Genomic DNA, 16791 nt, shown 5'->3' on the forward strand with positions numbered 1-16791 from the left:
AATATAACTACTATAATACTGCTCCTATGTACAAGAATATAACTACTATAATACTGCTCCTATGTACAAGAATATAACTACTATAATACTGCCCCCTATGTACAGGAATATGAACTGTACAATGAGTATCTTCATGTGTTGATACATGATTGCGTTTTCCCCGACGTCCTCTATTGCGGTGGGCTTGTTAATGATTACGGTGGATAAATAGTTGCACAGTGTCTGTGCTTAGGTGCCGCTCATCCTCCATGTTTGGCTATGAGATGACTGACGACACGGGGACCAAAGGGGGGGGTTGGGTGTTGGGGGGCTCCGTGTATATGACTTACATCTTGCAGCACATAGGGAGACAATCTAAATATAGTGGGCTCAATAATTAATGGGGTTCTGCTTATTTTGTATGAAATGCCTGCGCTCCCCTGTGCGGCTCCTTTGATGTCCCCTCTGCACTGGCTGCGGCTCGCTGTGTGACGTGGGAGCAGCAGTGCCTTCCCTCCGCTCTCCGGGCCCAAACACTGAGCTAAATTTAACTCTCCAGCCCCGTGTGCAGATAAGAGAGAGGATACGATTGCGGATGCCTCTCACACACGGCGGCGCGCTGCCGCTACACACAGAGAGGGCGGCCGTGCCCGGAATATTAATGCCGGCCTCAGACAGCTCGGCTTCCAGCAGAGATCACGAGCCAGAGACGGAGGGAGGGGACGACGAGCAAGGAGAGCGCAAGGAAGACAGAAAGGACATCATAAAAGACGCCATCGCCAAGCCAGTCCCAGGATTCCCTCCAGAGACACCATGCTGGGACTTGTAGTTCCACCCAACCACAGTAATCGGCATGGTTACAAATTCTAAGGAAAGGTATAAAAAGTGGAGAAACCGTAAAAATATGTACACTGAACAAAATCTATCCGCAGCACTTGCTTCTGCTCCCATTTTCTATGAGCTGAACTCTTAAGATCTCAGACTTTTTCTATGTCCACAAAAGGCGTTGTTAGCTACGGATGCCTGGTGTGAGGCACAACTGAAATCCTTCTTTTTGCTAGGCTTACAGAACTTGGAATACCGATGTAAGAAGTGTGTTGTCATCAGTGGAGTGTATGTGGAAGAAATGGAAAGTTTCTTCATCCTATCTGGTTTCTTTCTGGGTAAAGCCAAAGACTTATCAGCAGGCCCTTGTACTAACTGCAGTCCGGTGGAGTCCCCGATCAGTATGACAAGCTGCAGCTGAGCCTCCCCGAGACGGTTTCTTAGTATGTGCAGAAATTCTTTGGTTTTGCACTGATTGTTTCCGCCGCTGTCCGGGGGGCCGGTCTCATCTTGGAGGTGATGATGCTGGTGCGGTTACACGTGGTCTGCGGTTGTGAGGCCGGGTGGATGTATTGCCAAATTCTCTGATACGCCTGACGGCTTATGGTAGAGAAATGAACACTCATTTCACGGGCAACAGATCTGGTGGACATTCCTGCAGTCAGCAGCCAACTGCACGCTCCATCCAAACCTGCAACATCTGTGGCATTGTGCTGTGTGATAAACTGCACATTTTAGAGTGGCCTTTTATTGTGGCCAGCCTAAGGTGCACCTGTGCAATAATCATGCTTGTCAGCTTAAGGCACACCTGTGCAATAATCATGCTGGTGAGCCTAATGCACACCTATGCAATAATCATGCTGGCCAGCCTAAGGTTCACCTATGCAATAATCATGCTGGCCAGCCTAAGGTTCACCTGTGCAATAATCATGCTGGCCATCCTAAGGTTCACCTGTGCAATAATCATGCTGGCCAGCCTAAGGTGCACCTGTGCAATAATCATACTGGCCAGCCTAAGGTGCACCTGGGCAATAATCATGCTGGCCAGCCTAAGGTGCACCTGGGCAATAATCATGCTGGCCAGCCTAAGGCGCAACTGTGCAATAATCATGCTGGCCAGCTTAATGCGCACCTGTGTAGTAATTATGCTGGTCAGTCTAAGGGAAGGCGCACCTGTGCAATAATAATGTTGGCCAGCCTGCGGTGCACCTGTACAAAAATCATGCTGGCCAGCCTACGGCGCACCTGTGCAATAATCATGCTGACCAGCCTACGGCGCACCTGTGCAATAATCATGCTGACCAGCCTAAGGCGCACCTGTGCAATAATCATGCTTCGATCTTTCAGTTGAGATCTTGAAAATGGGAGAAAAACAAGTGTTGGGTTCATACTTTTTCAAAGTAACTGCACAGACATGCAATTGAAAGCAGAAATTTTTGCCCCTTTTCAGCACATTTTATTATAAAGTGAACGGTGTCATTGGAAACTAGGAATAATGACTTTTGGAAGACAGCGGCGATGACGAGGTAATTAAAAGCACAGCCCCCATTGCAAAATTTAAAAATTTTTTTAATAATGCATACTAAAAATATTTTTCCCTATATCCGAAAAACCAACAATCCAGCCTCTCTTGAAGTCCACGTGATCAGAATTATTCTGCCGCTGTTGTAAATGGAGTTTAATCGTAAGATTTACAAACGTAATGATTTTTGCACTAAAACAATGAAACAAGAACAATGAATATACATGAAAATTGCAGCACAAAGAAGGAAAAGTGGTAGAAGTGATGCAAATATCGGGGTGGATAAACGTGAATTTCTGATCTGCAAATCAGGATAAAAAAAAAAAAAAGAAAAATGTTCATAACATCTCAATTTCTTCAGTGTGGGGTATGAATCAGGTGCTGAAATCCCGGCACTCACAGCCTCGGCCGCCATCACTGAGGTTATTAATGGTCGTCAGAGGAAGGTTCTGCTGCTGAGTGCACTTGGGCAAATCATCAAGATCCTCTGCTGGCGGCTCCTGTGTAATCACCGGCCTATGACATCACCGATGGCTGCGGTGTCTCCAGACTTGTCTCCCATGGCAGCACGTTTAGGCCATGCAGCCTGCGGTTCTTGTTTTTGAAAAATGGATCCTGGGACACTTTGGAGAAATGGCTGTACCACGGCTCCACCACCAAATCAATGTAACACTGAGCTGATAGACTAAGTGGAGTGAAGACTAGAGGAGTCCAGCTACAATACAATATGATACACTACTCCATAATCTCGGGAGGACTCGTGTGAAGTTTCCACGTGAAGGCCTGTTTGAAGATCCAATGTCGCTAAATCTGGAGCTGCTTCTCAGCCAGCGCCGTGCTTCACTGTAGGCGTCACCGAGCCCCCGACGTGCTTCTCTATAGGCGTCACCGAGCCCCCGCCGTGCTTCTCTATAGGTGTCACTGAGCCCCCGCCGTGCTTCTCTATAGGCGTCACCGAGCCCCCGCCGTGCTTCTCTAAAGGCGTCACCGAGCCCCCGCCGTGCTTCTCTAAAGGCGTCACCGAGCCCCCGCCGTGCTTCTCTATAGGCGTCACCGAGCCCCCGCCGTGCTTCTCTATAGGCGTCACCGAGCCCCCGCCGTGCTTCTCTATAGGCGTCACCGAGCCCCCGCCGTGCTTCTCTGTAGGTGTCACCGAGCCCCCGCCGTGCTTCACTGTAGGCGTCACCGAGCCCCCGCCGTGCTTCACTGTAGGCGTCACCGAGCCCCCGCCGTGCTTCACTGTAGGCGTCACCGAGCCCCCGCCGTGCTTCACTGTAGGCGTCACCGAGCCGCCGCCGTGCTTCACTGTAGGCGTCACCGAGCCCCCGCCGTGCTTCACTGTAGGCGTCACCGAGCCCCCGCCGTGCTTCACTGTAGGCGTCACCGAGCCGCCGCCGTGCTTCACTGTAGGCGTCACCGAGCCGCCGCCGTGCTTCACTGTAGGCGTCACCGAGCCCCCGCCGTGCTTCACTGTAGGCGTCACCGAGCCCCCGCCGTGTTTCACTGTAGGCGTCACCCGAGCCCCCGCCGTGCTTCACTGTAGGCATCACATCCGCTGATCCATGGGCCTGAAAAGTTCAATTTTTTTCCAATCGCTCCACAGAAGAGAATACCAAAACGTCTGTGATTTTGTACCTCTATGGTTTTGACAACATTGGAGGCATCATGTCTCGTACCTGTAGGTCAGTAGAAGTGACATCTTGGAGTTCGGACATGAAGACCTTCAAGCTTTTATTATGTGCCTTACTGAGTAAATTTAAACCTCCGCTCCTGCTGCCACAAAATCTTGCTGCAGGTTTTTTGCAGCCACTCTGGGGGTAATTTGACCCCCTCTCTACTTGGGAATGTGGTGGCAGCCGGTGACAGCTTCCTTTTTCTGCCACGTCCAGGTAGGGTCACCGATGCTCCTCTAACTCTAAACTCTACTTTTAGCTGTACCTCTAGAAACAGTTTTTAGAATTCCTGGAAGATTCTGTATCAGCCATCAGTCGCCTGACTTGAATCCCACAAGAAAAAAAAACGTTGGTGGGATCAGAAGAAGGTGGTTGCAGTATGGAAATATTAATGACCTGGAGTCCACTGCTTATGAGGACTGGGCTAAAATCCCTCAGGAACATGTCCAGAAGCTGGTGTCAGGCTTTGCATCATCCTTGAAGCAGGTCATAACAGCTAGAGGGGCTCTACTAAGTATTACTACTAATTCGGAGTCAGTAAAACTGGCATGTTGTGCTGAATTTTGAGAAACCACTGGTTTGATCTGTTGTGTTGATATATCTATATTTGTATATTATTGTATACACATGGCATCTCAAAGGAAAATCACTTCTTGATATTTGTATACACCGACGCGCGTTTCGCAAGGAATGCTTTGTCCAGGACTATTGTCAAATAATATGTTTTTCTAGTTACATTTTACCCAGGCCTTACCTTAGTCCACTTATAAATTGTGGTCCATTTATATATATATATTTTTTTTTTTTTTACCAGGGATCCCCGCCATCTTTTCTCCTGCACTTGTGATTTTTACTTATTTGTGAACAGTTTTAAAGAAATCTTTCGATAAATATGTGTTTTTATACTATTTGGGCTTGCATTTTTCTATATTTAAGAGTTTGTCAATTTTAAATGCATATAAGCCATTATATTGGATTATGGATATGTGTTTAATGCGTTTCTCATTTTTTATTCATTGCAAAAAAAGCTTACAAATTAGTACATTTTGCACATAACCCAAATTTATAATGCGGGGGAGTAAATAATTTTGCCAATGTTGATGTAGTTTTCAAAGTCTAGGGTAATCCACAAAACCCGGATTCACTACATATCAGTCCTTTATAGGCAATCTTAAAAAGGGAACATGTCACCAGGTTTGTGCCACCTAATCTGAGAGCAGCATAATGTAGGGGTAGAGATCCTGATTCCAGCGATGTGTCACTTACTGGGCTGCTTAGTGTAGTTTTGATAAAATCAATGTTTAATCAGCAGATTATCATCATTACAGGACTACTGCAGGTAGTCCAGCATATTCTAGATCTGCAGCAGAGAAAAAAGTGATTTTATCAAAATGACAGCAAACAGCTCAGTAAGTGACACATCGCTGGAATCAGGGTCTCTGTCTCTACAGATGGGGGAGCAAAAACCTGGTGACAGATTCCCTTTAAGCTAAGGCTACATTGAAACCTATAACGTCATGAACATAAAGCAATTTTGTTTTTTGCAGCATTTATTTGCATCTACCAGTGAGATTGTGCGGTATGATCAATGGATGAAAGATGATAGGAGGCCGGGCTATATGCTTACCGCTGCACACGGAGGACGAGGCGTTGTACAGGAGGGGGTACAGCTGGAGGCACCGGATTATTTGCAGGCTCGCTCTACACTCCGGACATCCTCGGTTCAGATCCAGGGCAGCACGGAAGACTTGCAGAGCGGCAGACAGGTTCTTCAGAGACAGGTAAGCATTGCCCAGGCTCAGCAGTGCCAGCGGCTGGAGAAGAAGCACAATGAATCAGTCACAGACTATCTACAGTCAGTAAATGTACAGTGCCTTGCAAAAGTATTCAGCCCCCTTGAATTTTTCAGCCTTTTCCCACATTTCAGGCTTCGAACATAAAGATAAAAATGTTAATGTTCTGGTGAAGAATCAACAACAAGTGGACACAATTGTGAAGTTGAACGAAATTTATTGCTTATTTTAAACTTTTATAAAAAATAAATAACTGAAAATTGGGGCGTGCAATATTATTCATCCCCTGTAAGTGAATACTTTGTAGCGCCCCCTTTTGCGGCAATTACAGCTGCAGTCGCTTGGGGTATGTCTCTATCAGTTTTGTACATGGAGAGGGTGAAATTCTCGCCCATTCTGTGTAAACAGTTGGAGCTGAGTGAGGTTGGATGGAGGCGTTTGTGAACAGCAGTTTTCAGCTCTTTCCACAGATTCTCGATTGGGTTCAGGTCTGGACTGTAACTTGGCCATTCTAACACCTGGATACGTTTATTTGTGAACCATTCCATTGTAGATTTTGCTTTATGTTTGGGATCATTGTCTTGTTGGAAGACAAATCATTGTCCCAGTCTCAGGTCTTTTGCAGACTCCAACAGGTTTTCTTCAAGAATGGTCCTGTATTTGGCTCCATCTTTCTTCCCATCAATTTTACCAATCTTCCCTGTCCCTGCTGAAGAAAAGCAGGCCCAAACCATGATGCTGCTACCACCATGTTTGACAGTGGGGATGGTGTGTTCAGGGTGATGAGCTGTGTTGCTTTTACACCAAACATATCGTTTGGCATTGTGCCCAAATAGTTCGATTTTGGTTTCATCTGAGCAGAGCACCTTCTTCCACATGTTTGGTGTCTCCAGGTGGCTTGTGGCAAACTTTAAACACTTTTTATGGTTATAGTTGAGAAATGGCTTTCTTCTTGCCACTCTTCCATAAAGGCCAGATTTGTGCAGTGTACGACTGATTGTTGTCCTATGGACAGACTCTCCCTCCTCAGCTGTAGATCTCTGCAGATCATCCAGAGGGATCATGGGCCTCTTGGCTGCATCTCTGATCAGTCTTCTCCTTGTTTGACATGAAAGTTTGGATGGACGGCCGGGTCTTGGTAGATTTGCAGTGGTATGATGCTCCTTCCATTTCAATATGATCGCTTGCACAGTGCTCCTTGGGATGTTTCAAGTTTTGGGTATCTTTTAGTAACCAAATCTAGCTTTAAACTTCTCCACAACAGTATCATGGACCTGCCTGTTGTGTTCCTTGGTCTTCATGATGCTCTCTGCGCTTTACACAGAACCCTGAGACTATCACAGAGCAGGGGCATTTATACGGAGACTTGATTACACACAGGGGCTTATATTTATCATCATCAGTCATTTAGGACAACATTGGATCATTCAGAGATCCTCAATCAACTTCTGGAGTGAGTTTGCTGCACTGACAGTAAAGGGGAAGAATAATATTGCACAACACAACTTTCAGTTTATAATTTTTTAAAAAAGTTTAAAATAAGCAATAAATATCGTTCAACTTCACAATTGTGTCACTTGTTATTGATTCTTCATCAGAACATTAACATTTTTATCTTTCTGTATAAAGCCTGAAATGTGGGAAAAGGTTGAAAAATTCAAGGGGACGGAATACTTTCACAAGGCACTGTATCAGTCACATCATTTATCAATATTTTGTCTATTTCGATATTGGTAGAATTTCTAGAGTACAGACAGTAAATGCTGCTGCTGTTGACTGATCTGATTACTCTGTTCCACAGCCAAATTAAACCCAACTACTTTTGTTTTGCTGAAAACTAAATATGATGCTTATATTTGCTGATTGGCTCTAATTTTTCGAGATCGAGAGGAGATTGTAATTACTTATGACACCGTTTATGCAGGCTGATAGAAAAATTGCATCTTTATTATGTCATTATAAGTATTGCATTGTTAGTATCTAGTCTATTGCATCCTCTATTTAGTCTATTGAGCCTTCAGTATTCTATCATCTTTAGGTCGACCAATCAAAAAACGCCAATTCTGCTCTGATTACAGTTGCGTAACCTCCTTGTATACATGCTCTGTATGTGAGGTATACAGCTTCAGGATTTCTTAGCATATTGACATGTTGGTACAGTATCTGTTTTTTCAGCTATGCCTTGTTCTTGCAGTAACAAAGTTTTTGCTACATATGTGGAGATGTCACTTTTGTGTCACAAAGGCCATGATAAGGAAAACCTACAACCTGTATTTTGGCTGCAGAATAAGTGACCAGTAGTGTCGCGAGAATCCGGCTGCACGATCCGGATCCGTTTTTTTTTTCACTCTCACTCTCACATACATGGGTCCGGATTCGGGACTTCTTTTCCAACCCGCGATGGATCCGCCGGACCCGGAATATTAGAAGTCCGCTCAACTCTAGCGACCAGGACCAGAGTTACACGTCTGCTGCTATAGACGTGCAACACATCGTACCCAGTGGTTGCATAGGAAGAGGCAATCTATGCCTTCTGCAGTCCGAATGATCTGGAGAGAGCCACCGATGACACTACCAATTGCTATTTCTGCATGGTGGGCCCCATGAGGAATGCCGTTCAAGTAAGAATAAGTGGACTTTACAGTACCACATACTGAAGAACTGCCGGCTCCAAAAACATTTCATTGTGTTAAAAATGTGCAACGACAGATAAATAGATAGATAGTGGCTATTTTGATATGCAAAATATCTCAATTTTTTAGTAGATCTTTTTTGGTAGTTGAAAACTTTGGCATTTCAGTGTGTGGCTGTAACTCTTATTAGATACAATGATTTTCCAGCTATAAACAAAAAAATTAAAAATAGTTAAAAGAAAAACATAACAGATTTTGAAAAACAGCCAAGGTAAAAGTAGACAGCTGGGGGCTGGTATTATCAGGGTGGGAAGGCCCATGGTTATTTGGCCCTTCCCAGCCTAAAAATAGTAGTCTGCAGCTGCCCCAGAAGTGGCACATCCCGGTGATAAGCGGTTATGTCAGGAATATATGTTACCCACTGGTGTGTTATGCCCTTCTCCACTGAGTCACCTCTGTATTTTATTTAATGTTTGATTTATTCATATTATGGAATAAAAATATTTTTTAAAAAGAGATATGGCATTAGTGATTTCTCTGGTTTTTGTCTCTCTGTGATAAAGATTAACTATATGAGGAATCTATGAATTCTATTTATTTTTTGGATAATCTGATTAATCAGGATAGAAGTGGAGTATAACTTTGGTCTTGACACTCATATTTAGGGGAATATTAGGGTCTCAGCTGTTAGAACCCCACCGCTTTCTCTCACTATCGAAAATAACCCTTTAACCCCTTCACCCCCGGCCACTAAAACACCCTAATGATCGGGCCATTTTTTGCAATTCTGACCAGTGTCACTTTGACAGGTTATAACTCTGGAACGCTTCAACGGATCCTGGCGATTCTGAGATTGTTTTTTCGTGACATATTGTACTTCATGTCAGTGGTAAATTTAGGCCGATATTTTTTGCGTTTATTTGTGAAAATTTAGGAAATTTGGCGAAAATTTTGAAAATTTCGCAATTTTCAAACTTTGAAAATTTATGCCCATAAATCTGAGAAATATGTCACACAAAATAGTTACTAAATAACATTTCCCACTTGTCTACTTTACATCAGCGCAATTTTCGAAACAAATTTTTTTTTCGTTAGGAAGTTAGAAGGGGTCAAAGGTCATCAGCAATTTCTCATTTTTCCAACAAAATTTAGAAAATAATTTTTTTTAGGGACCACATCACATTTGAGGTGACTTTGAGAGACCGAGGTGACAGAAAATACCCAAAAGTGACCCCATTCTAAAAACTGCACCCCTCACTCTGCTCAAAACCACATCCAAAAAGTTTATTAACCCTTTAGGTGCTTCACAGGAACCAAAGCAATGTGGAAGGAAAAAATGAAAATTTTACTTTTTAACACAAAAATGTTACTTTAGCCATAAAATTTTCATTTTCACAAGGGAGAAAAGAGAAAGTGCACCCTACAATTTATTGTGCATTTTCTCCTGAGTACGCCGATACCCCATATGTGGTAAAAATCAATTGTTTGGGTGCACAGCGGAGCTCGGAAGGGAAGGAGCGCCATTTGAATTTTTGAACGCAAAATTAGCTGCACTCATTAGCGGACGCCATGTCGGGTTTGAAGACCCCCTGAGGTGCCTAAACAATGGAGCTCCCCCACAAGTGACCCCATTTTGGAAACTAGAGCCCTCAAATATTTTTTCTAGATGTTTGATGAGCACTTTGAACACCTGGGGGCTTCACAGAAGTTTATAACGTTGAGCCGTGAAAAGAAAAAAATTTTCTTTTTCGCTCCTAATTGGGAGACCCAGACAGTGGGTGTATAGCTACTGCCTCTGGAGGCCGCACAAAGAACTACACTTAAAAGTGTAAGGCCCCTCCCCTTCTGGCTATACACCCTCCCGTAGGAGTACGGATTCCTCAGTTTTAGCTTTGTGCGCAGGAGGTCAGACACGCACGCATAGCTCCATTGTTTTTAGTCAGCAGCAGCTGCTGACTATGTCGGATGGAAGAAAAGAGGGCCCATACAGGGCTCCCAGCATGCTCCCTTCTCACCCCACTGTATGTCGGAGGTGTTTGTAAGGTTGAGGTACCCATTGCGGGTACGGCGGCAGGAGCCCACATGCTGATTCCTTCCCCATCCCTTTTTACAGGGCTCTGGGTGAAGTGGGATTTACTGGTCTCCAGGCACTGAGACCGTGCTCCATCTACAGCCCCTGGAGAAGATGCTGGATGGAGCGGAGTACATCAGGGACATGGCCCTGCTTCCTCAAGGTACTCTGTGTCCCCGTGCATATGGCGCTCACACCGCAGCATGCTGGGTGTTGTAGTGCGCCGGGGGACATCAGCGCTACGGCGCTTGTGCCATGGCCTCATTCAGCTTCGCTGAAGCAGGCACACTTCTGGGAATCGGTCGCGCCGGCCGCTGGGACTGCGGCGCGGCTGGCACTTGTGGTGCGCCGGGGACTTCAGCGCGGCCCGCGCTTTTACGGCGGCCGCGCTGATAACTCGAGTCCCCGGCTTTTGCGGCCTGCTTCCGTTCGTTCCCGCCCCCAGACCTGCCAGTCAGGAGAGGGGCGGGACGCTGGCCAGTGCATCAGCGCCGAGGGCTGGAGTCGTTTTTACATACTCCAGCCCTCACAATCGGCACAGAGGGGACACTGTTTCCCGCACTTTTGTTTGGAAACTCCCACGGACCGCCCCTCTCCACAGACGCCGGCAGCCATTCCTGCTGACACGCTGAGCTGCAGAGGGGAGCCGGGGAGACCCAGACAAGGAATTCTGCGCCTCTTACCCGCTATTCAGCGGGCGGTAAGCAGCCCTCAGGGCTCACCCCCTCTTGTGCCAGTAGTATTCTTAGTATTTTGTTTCTACAAATACTTGGTATTACATAGCGCTGGTCGCCCTTTGGCTATAGACTCTCTCACATTGCAGAGAGCCAGCAGCATGTCGTCCGTAAAACGCAAGGGTGCCAAGGCACAGACATTATATGCTTCCTGCACCGCATGTGGGACTTTTCTACCGGCAGGCTCCACGGACCCCCATTGTGTGCAGTGCTCGGCCCCTGCGGCGCTTGCACAGTCGGGACCTCTGCTGGACGTGACCCAGGGTGTACCACCTGTGAATGCTGTCCAGGTGACAGGAACTGAGTTTGCAGCTTTTGCTGACAGAATGTCTCTCACTATGTCACAAATTCTTGACACATTGCGAGCTAGGCCTGTACTTCAGGCCACGGACACTGTGCAATCATTGCCCCCTGGTCCCCCTCAGCTGAATTACCTCCAAGCTCCGGGACGGGCATATACACCTCAGGGTGAAGACTCTGACTCGGACGATGGCCCCGGGCAGCCTAAGCGGGCTCGCTATGACGGGCCTTCACATTCATCTCAATGGTCAGGATCCCAGCGAGATGAATCTATGGGTGATGAGGCGGACGTAACTGATCAGGATTCTGATCCTGGGACCGCTCTCAATCTAGATACACCAGATGGTGACGCCATAGTTAATGATCTTATATTTAACATCAATAAGATGTTAAATATTTCCCCACCAGCTCCTCTTGTAGAGGAGTCAGCTTCGCAGCACGAGAGAATCCATTTCAGATACCCTAAGCGTACATTAAGCACTTTTCTGGACCACGCTGACTTTAGAGACGCAATCCAGAAACCCCACGCTTATCCTGAAAGGCGTTTCCCTAAACGGCTTAAAGATACACGCTATCCTTTTCCCCCTGAGGTGGTCAAGGGTTGGACCCAGTGTCCAAAAGTGGATCCTCCAATTTCCAGGCTTGCAGCTAGATCCTTGGTTGCAGTTGAAGATGGAGCGGCACTTAAAGATGCCACTGACAGGCAGATGGAGCTCTGGCTGAAATCCATCTATGAAGCGATTGGAGCGTCATTAGCGCCTTCTTTTGCGGCCGTATGGGCACTCCAAGCTATCTCAGCCGGGCTTGCGCGAGTCGACTCAGTCACACGTGCATTTGCCCCGCAGGTAGCACCATTGACCTCGCAAATGGCGGCATTCGCGTCGTACGCGATTAATGCTGTTCTTGACGCTACAAGCCGCACGGCAGTGGCGTCAGCCAACTCCGTTGTTTTGCGTAGGGCCCTGTGGTTGAGACATTGGAAAGCAGATTCTCATTCCAAGAAGTGCTTAACCAATTTGCCTTTTTCTCGTGACCGATTGTTTGGAGAGCGTTTGGATGAAATCATCAAACACTCCAAGGGTAAGGACTCATCCTTACCGCAACACAGACAAAACAAACCCCAACAGAGGAAGGGTCAGTCTGGTTATCGGTCCTTTCGAGGACCGGGCAGGTCCCAATTCGCCTCGTCAAAAAAGACTCAAAAAGACCAGAGACGCTCAGATTCTTGGAGGTCTCAGTCACGCCCAAAAAGGACAGCCGGAGGAACCGTTGCCAAGACGGCGTCCTCCTGACTTGCAGTCTCCGATTCCCACACCCGCGGTCGGTGGGAGGCTTTCCCACTTTGGCGACATTTGGCTGTCACGCGTCAAAGACCGTTGGGTGAGGGATATTCTGTCTCACGGGTACAGGATAGAGTTCAGTTCTCGTCCGCCAACTCGTTTCTTCAGAACTTCTCCACCACCAGACCGAGCCGATGCTCTGTTGCAGGCGGTGGCCGCTCTAAAGGCGGAAGGAGTGGTGACCTCCGTCCCTCTTCAGGAACAAGGTCACGGTTTTTACTCCAATCTGTTTGTGGTCCCAAAAAAGGACGGATCGTATCGACCCGTCCTGGATCTAAAGTTGCTCAACAGACACGTAAAAGTCAGGAGGTTCCGGATGGAATCCCTACGCTCCGTCATAGCCTCAATGTCTCAAGGAGATTTTCTAGCATCAATAGATATCAAAGATGCGTATCTCCACGTGCCGATTGCACCAGAGCATCAGCGTTTCCTACGCTTCGTCATACACGACGAACACCTGCAGTTCGTAGCGTTACCTTTCGGTCTGGCAACAGCCCCCCGGGTCTTCACCAAAGTCATGGCAGCAGTAGTAGCTGTTCTGCACTCGCAGGGTCACTCGGTCATCCCGTATCTAGACGACCTGCTTATAAAGGCACCCTCTCAAGAGGCATGCCAGCACAGTCTGAAGGTGGCACTAGACACTCTCCAGAGTTTCGGGTGGATTATCAACTTTCCAAAGTCTCATCTAACCCCGACCCAATCTCTGACTTATCTTGGCATGGAGTTTCATACTCTCTCAGCGATAGTGAAGCTTCCACTGGACAAGCAGTGCTCGCTACGGACTGGAGTGCAATCTCTCCTTCAGAGCCAGTCGCACTCACTGAGGCGCCTCATGCATTTCCTAGGAAAGATGGTAGCAGCAATGGAGGCAGTCCCGTTCGCGCAGTTTCATCTGCGCCCTCTACAATGGGACATTCTACGCCAATGGAATGGGAAATCGACGTCCCTCGACAGGACTGTCTCCCTCTCTCAGACTGCCAAGGACTCTCTGCGTTGGTGGCTTCTCCCCACCTCATTGTCACAGGGAAAGTCGTTCCTTCCCCCGTCCTGGGCAGTGGTCACGACGGATGCGAGCCTATCAGGGTGGGGAGCGGTGTTTCTCCACCACAGGGCTCAGGGGACGTGGACTCAGGAAGAGTCCACCCTGCAGATCAATGTTCTGGAAATCAGAGCAATCTATCTTGCCCTGCGAGCCTTCCAACAATGGCTGGAAGGCAAGCAGATTCGGATTCAGTCGGACAATTCCACGGCGGTGGCGTACATCAACCACCAAGGGGGAACACGCAGTCGCCAAGCTTTTCAAGAAGTCCAGCGGATTTTGACGTGGGTGGAAAGCAGAGCGTCCACCATATCCGCAGTTCACATCCCAGGCGTGGAAAACTGGGAAGCAGACTTTCTCAGTCACCAGGGCATGGACGCAGGAGAATGGTCCCTTCACCCGGACGTGTTTCAGCAGATCTGTTGCCGCTGGGGGACGCCGGACGTCGATCTGATGGCGTCACGGCACAACAACAAGGTCCCAGTTTTCATGGCACGGTCTCACGATCACCGAGCACTGGCGGCAGACGCCTTGGTTCAGGATTGGTCGCAATTCCGACTCCCCTATGTGTTTCCACCTCTAGCATTGTTACCCAGAGTTCTCCGGAAAATCAGGTCCGACTGCCATCGAGCCATACTCGTCGCTCCAGATTGGCCAAGAAGGTCGTGGTACCCGGATCTGTGGCATCTCACGGTAGGCCAACCGTGGACACTACCAGACCGTCCAGATTTGCTGTCTCAAGGGCCGTTTTTCCATCTGAATTCTGCGGCCCTGAACCTGACTGTGTGGCCATTGAGTCCTGGATCCTAGCGGCCTCAGGTTTATCTCATGAAGTAGTTGCCACAATGAGACAGGCTAGAAAACCATCCTCAGCTAAGATCTATCACAGGACGTGGAAGATATTCTTAGCGTGGTGCTTGGCTCAAGGGTTTTCTCCCTGGCCATTTGCATTGCCAATTTTTCTTTCCTTCCTGCAGTCTGGGTTGGAAAAAGGTTTGTCGCTTAGCTCTCTTAAGGGTCAAGTCTCCGCGCTATCCGTATTCTTTCAGAAGCGCTTGGCACGGCTTTCTAAAGTACGCACGTTTCTCCAAGGAGTTCGTCATATCGTTCCTCCTTACAGACGGCCATTGGAACCCTGGGATCTGAACAAGGTTCTCATTGCTCTCCAGAAGCCGCCTTTCGAGCCTTTGAAAGAGGTTTCCCTTTCTCGGCTTTCACAAAAGGTAGTTTTTCTTGTGGCGGTCACGTCTCTTCGAAGAGTGTCCGAGCTAGCGGCGTTATCTTGCAAATCTCCCTTCCTGGTGTTTCACCAAGACAAGGTAGTACTGCGTCCAATTCCAGAGTTTTCTCCCAAGGTGGTTTCTTCCTTTCATCTCAATCAGGATATCACTTTGCCATCTTTGTGTCCGCATCCAGTTCACCAATTTGAAAAGGGTTTACATCTGTTGGACCTGGTGAGAGCACTCAGGATTTACATTTCTCGCACGGCGTCTCTACGCCGTTCTGATGCGCTCTTTGTCCTAGTCGCTGGTCAGCATAAGGGATCGCAAGCTTCCAAATCCACCCTGGCGCGGTGGATCAAGGAACCAATTCTTCACACATACCGTTCTGCTGGGCTTCCGATTCCATCTGGACTGAAGGCCCATTCTACCAGAGCCGTGGGTGCGTCCTGGGCATTGCGGCATCAGGCTACGGCTCAGCAAGTGTGCCAGGCGGCTACCTGGTCGAGTCTGCACACGTTTACCAAACACTATCAAGTGCATACCTACGCTTCGGCAGATGCCAGCCTAGGTAGACAGGTCCTTCAGGCGGCGGTGGCCCACCTGTAGGAAGAGGCTGTCTGACAGCCCGTTCATGTGGTATCTTTTTACCCACCCAGGGACTGCTTTTGGACGTCCCACTGTCTGGGTCTCCCAATGGAGCGCCGAAGAAGAAGGGAATTTTGTTACTTACCGTAAATTCCTTTTCTTCTAGCTCCTATTGGGAGCTCCCCCACAATGGAGCTCCCCCACAAGTGACCCCATTTTGGAAACTAGAGCCCTCAAATAATTTTTCTAGATGTTTGGTGAGCACTTTGAACACCTGGGGGCTTCACAGAAGTTTATAGCGTTGAGCCGTGAAAAGAAAAAAAATTTTTTTTACCACAAAACGGTTGCTTCAATTAGGTAGCTTTTTTTTTCACAAGGGTAACAGGAAAAAATGCACCATAAAATGTATTGTGCATTTTCTCCTGAGTACGCAGATACATCATATGTGGTGGAAAGTAATTGTTTGGGCGCATGGCGGGGCTCAGAAGAGAAGGAGCGCCATTTGACAGCAAAATTGGTTGGAATCATTAGCGGACGCCATGTCACGTTTGGAGACCCCCTATGGTGCCTAAACAGTGGAGCTCCCCCACAAGTGACACCATTTTGGAAACTAGAGCCCTCAAATAATTTTTCTAGATGTTTGATGTGCACTTTGAACACCTGGGGGCTTCACAGAAGTTTATAGCGTTGAGCCGTGAAAAGAAAACATTTTTTTTTACCACAAAACGGTTGCTTCAACTAGGTAGCTTTTTTTTTCACAAGGCTATCAGGAAAAAATGCACCATAAAACGTATTGTGCAATTTCTCCTGAGTACGCAGATACCTCATATGTGGTGGAAAGTAATTGTTTGGGCGCATGGCGGGGCTCAGAAGAGAAGGAGCGCCATTTGACTTTTCAAACGCACAGACGCAGTGCACTGATCGGCCGCTGCAGGACGCACGGTCGGATGCGATAAAAAAAGCGTCGGGGATACGTAAAAAAAAAAGTCACACCAAAAATTGACCATGGATGCAGATATGTTATGTGCATCCCTGATCAGCGCTCGGCGGGACGCACAGACGGATGCCATACAA

At 47.5% G+C, this 16791-nt stretch overlaps 1 protein-coding gene and 1 long non-coding RNA gene across 2 annotated transcripts in view; one reads left to right on the plus strand and one right to left on the minus strand.

Annotated features, from left to right (window-relative positions):
* The window catches only part of TTC17 (tetratricopeptide repeat domain 17), a 136820-nt gene that overhangs the window by 42994 nt on the left and 77035 nt on the right, over nt 1–16791 (minus strand). Inside the window, exon 16 of the mRNA XM_075326381.1 lies at nt 5627–5813. Coding sequence (XP_075182496.1) covers nt 5627–5813 — 187 coding nt within the window. The remainder of the gene's footprint in view (nt 1–5626; nt 5814–16791) is intronic.
* LOC142254975 (uncharacterized) lies at nt 585–8872 on the plus strand. Its single transcript, XR_012727329.1, has 4 exons — nt 585–855; nt 2255–2330; nt 5547–5780; nt 7987–8872. It is a non-coding gene; the product is annotated as an uncharacterized LOC142254975 (long non-coding RNA).

This window comes from Anomaloglossus baeobatrachus, chromosome 10, assembly GCF_048569485.1.
Source record: "Anomaloglossus baeobatrachus isolate aAnoBae1 chromosome 10, aAnoBae1.hap1, whole genome shotgun sequence".
NCBI lineage: Eukaryota > Metazoa > Chordata > Amphibia > Anura > Aromobatidae > Anomaloglossus > Anomaloglossus baeobatrachus.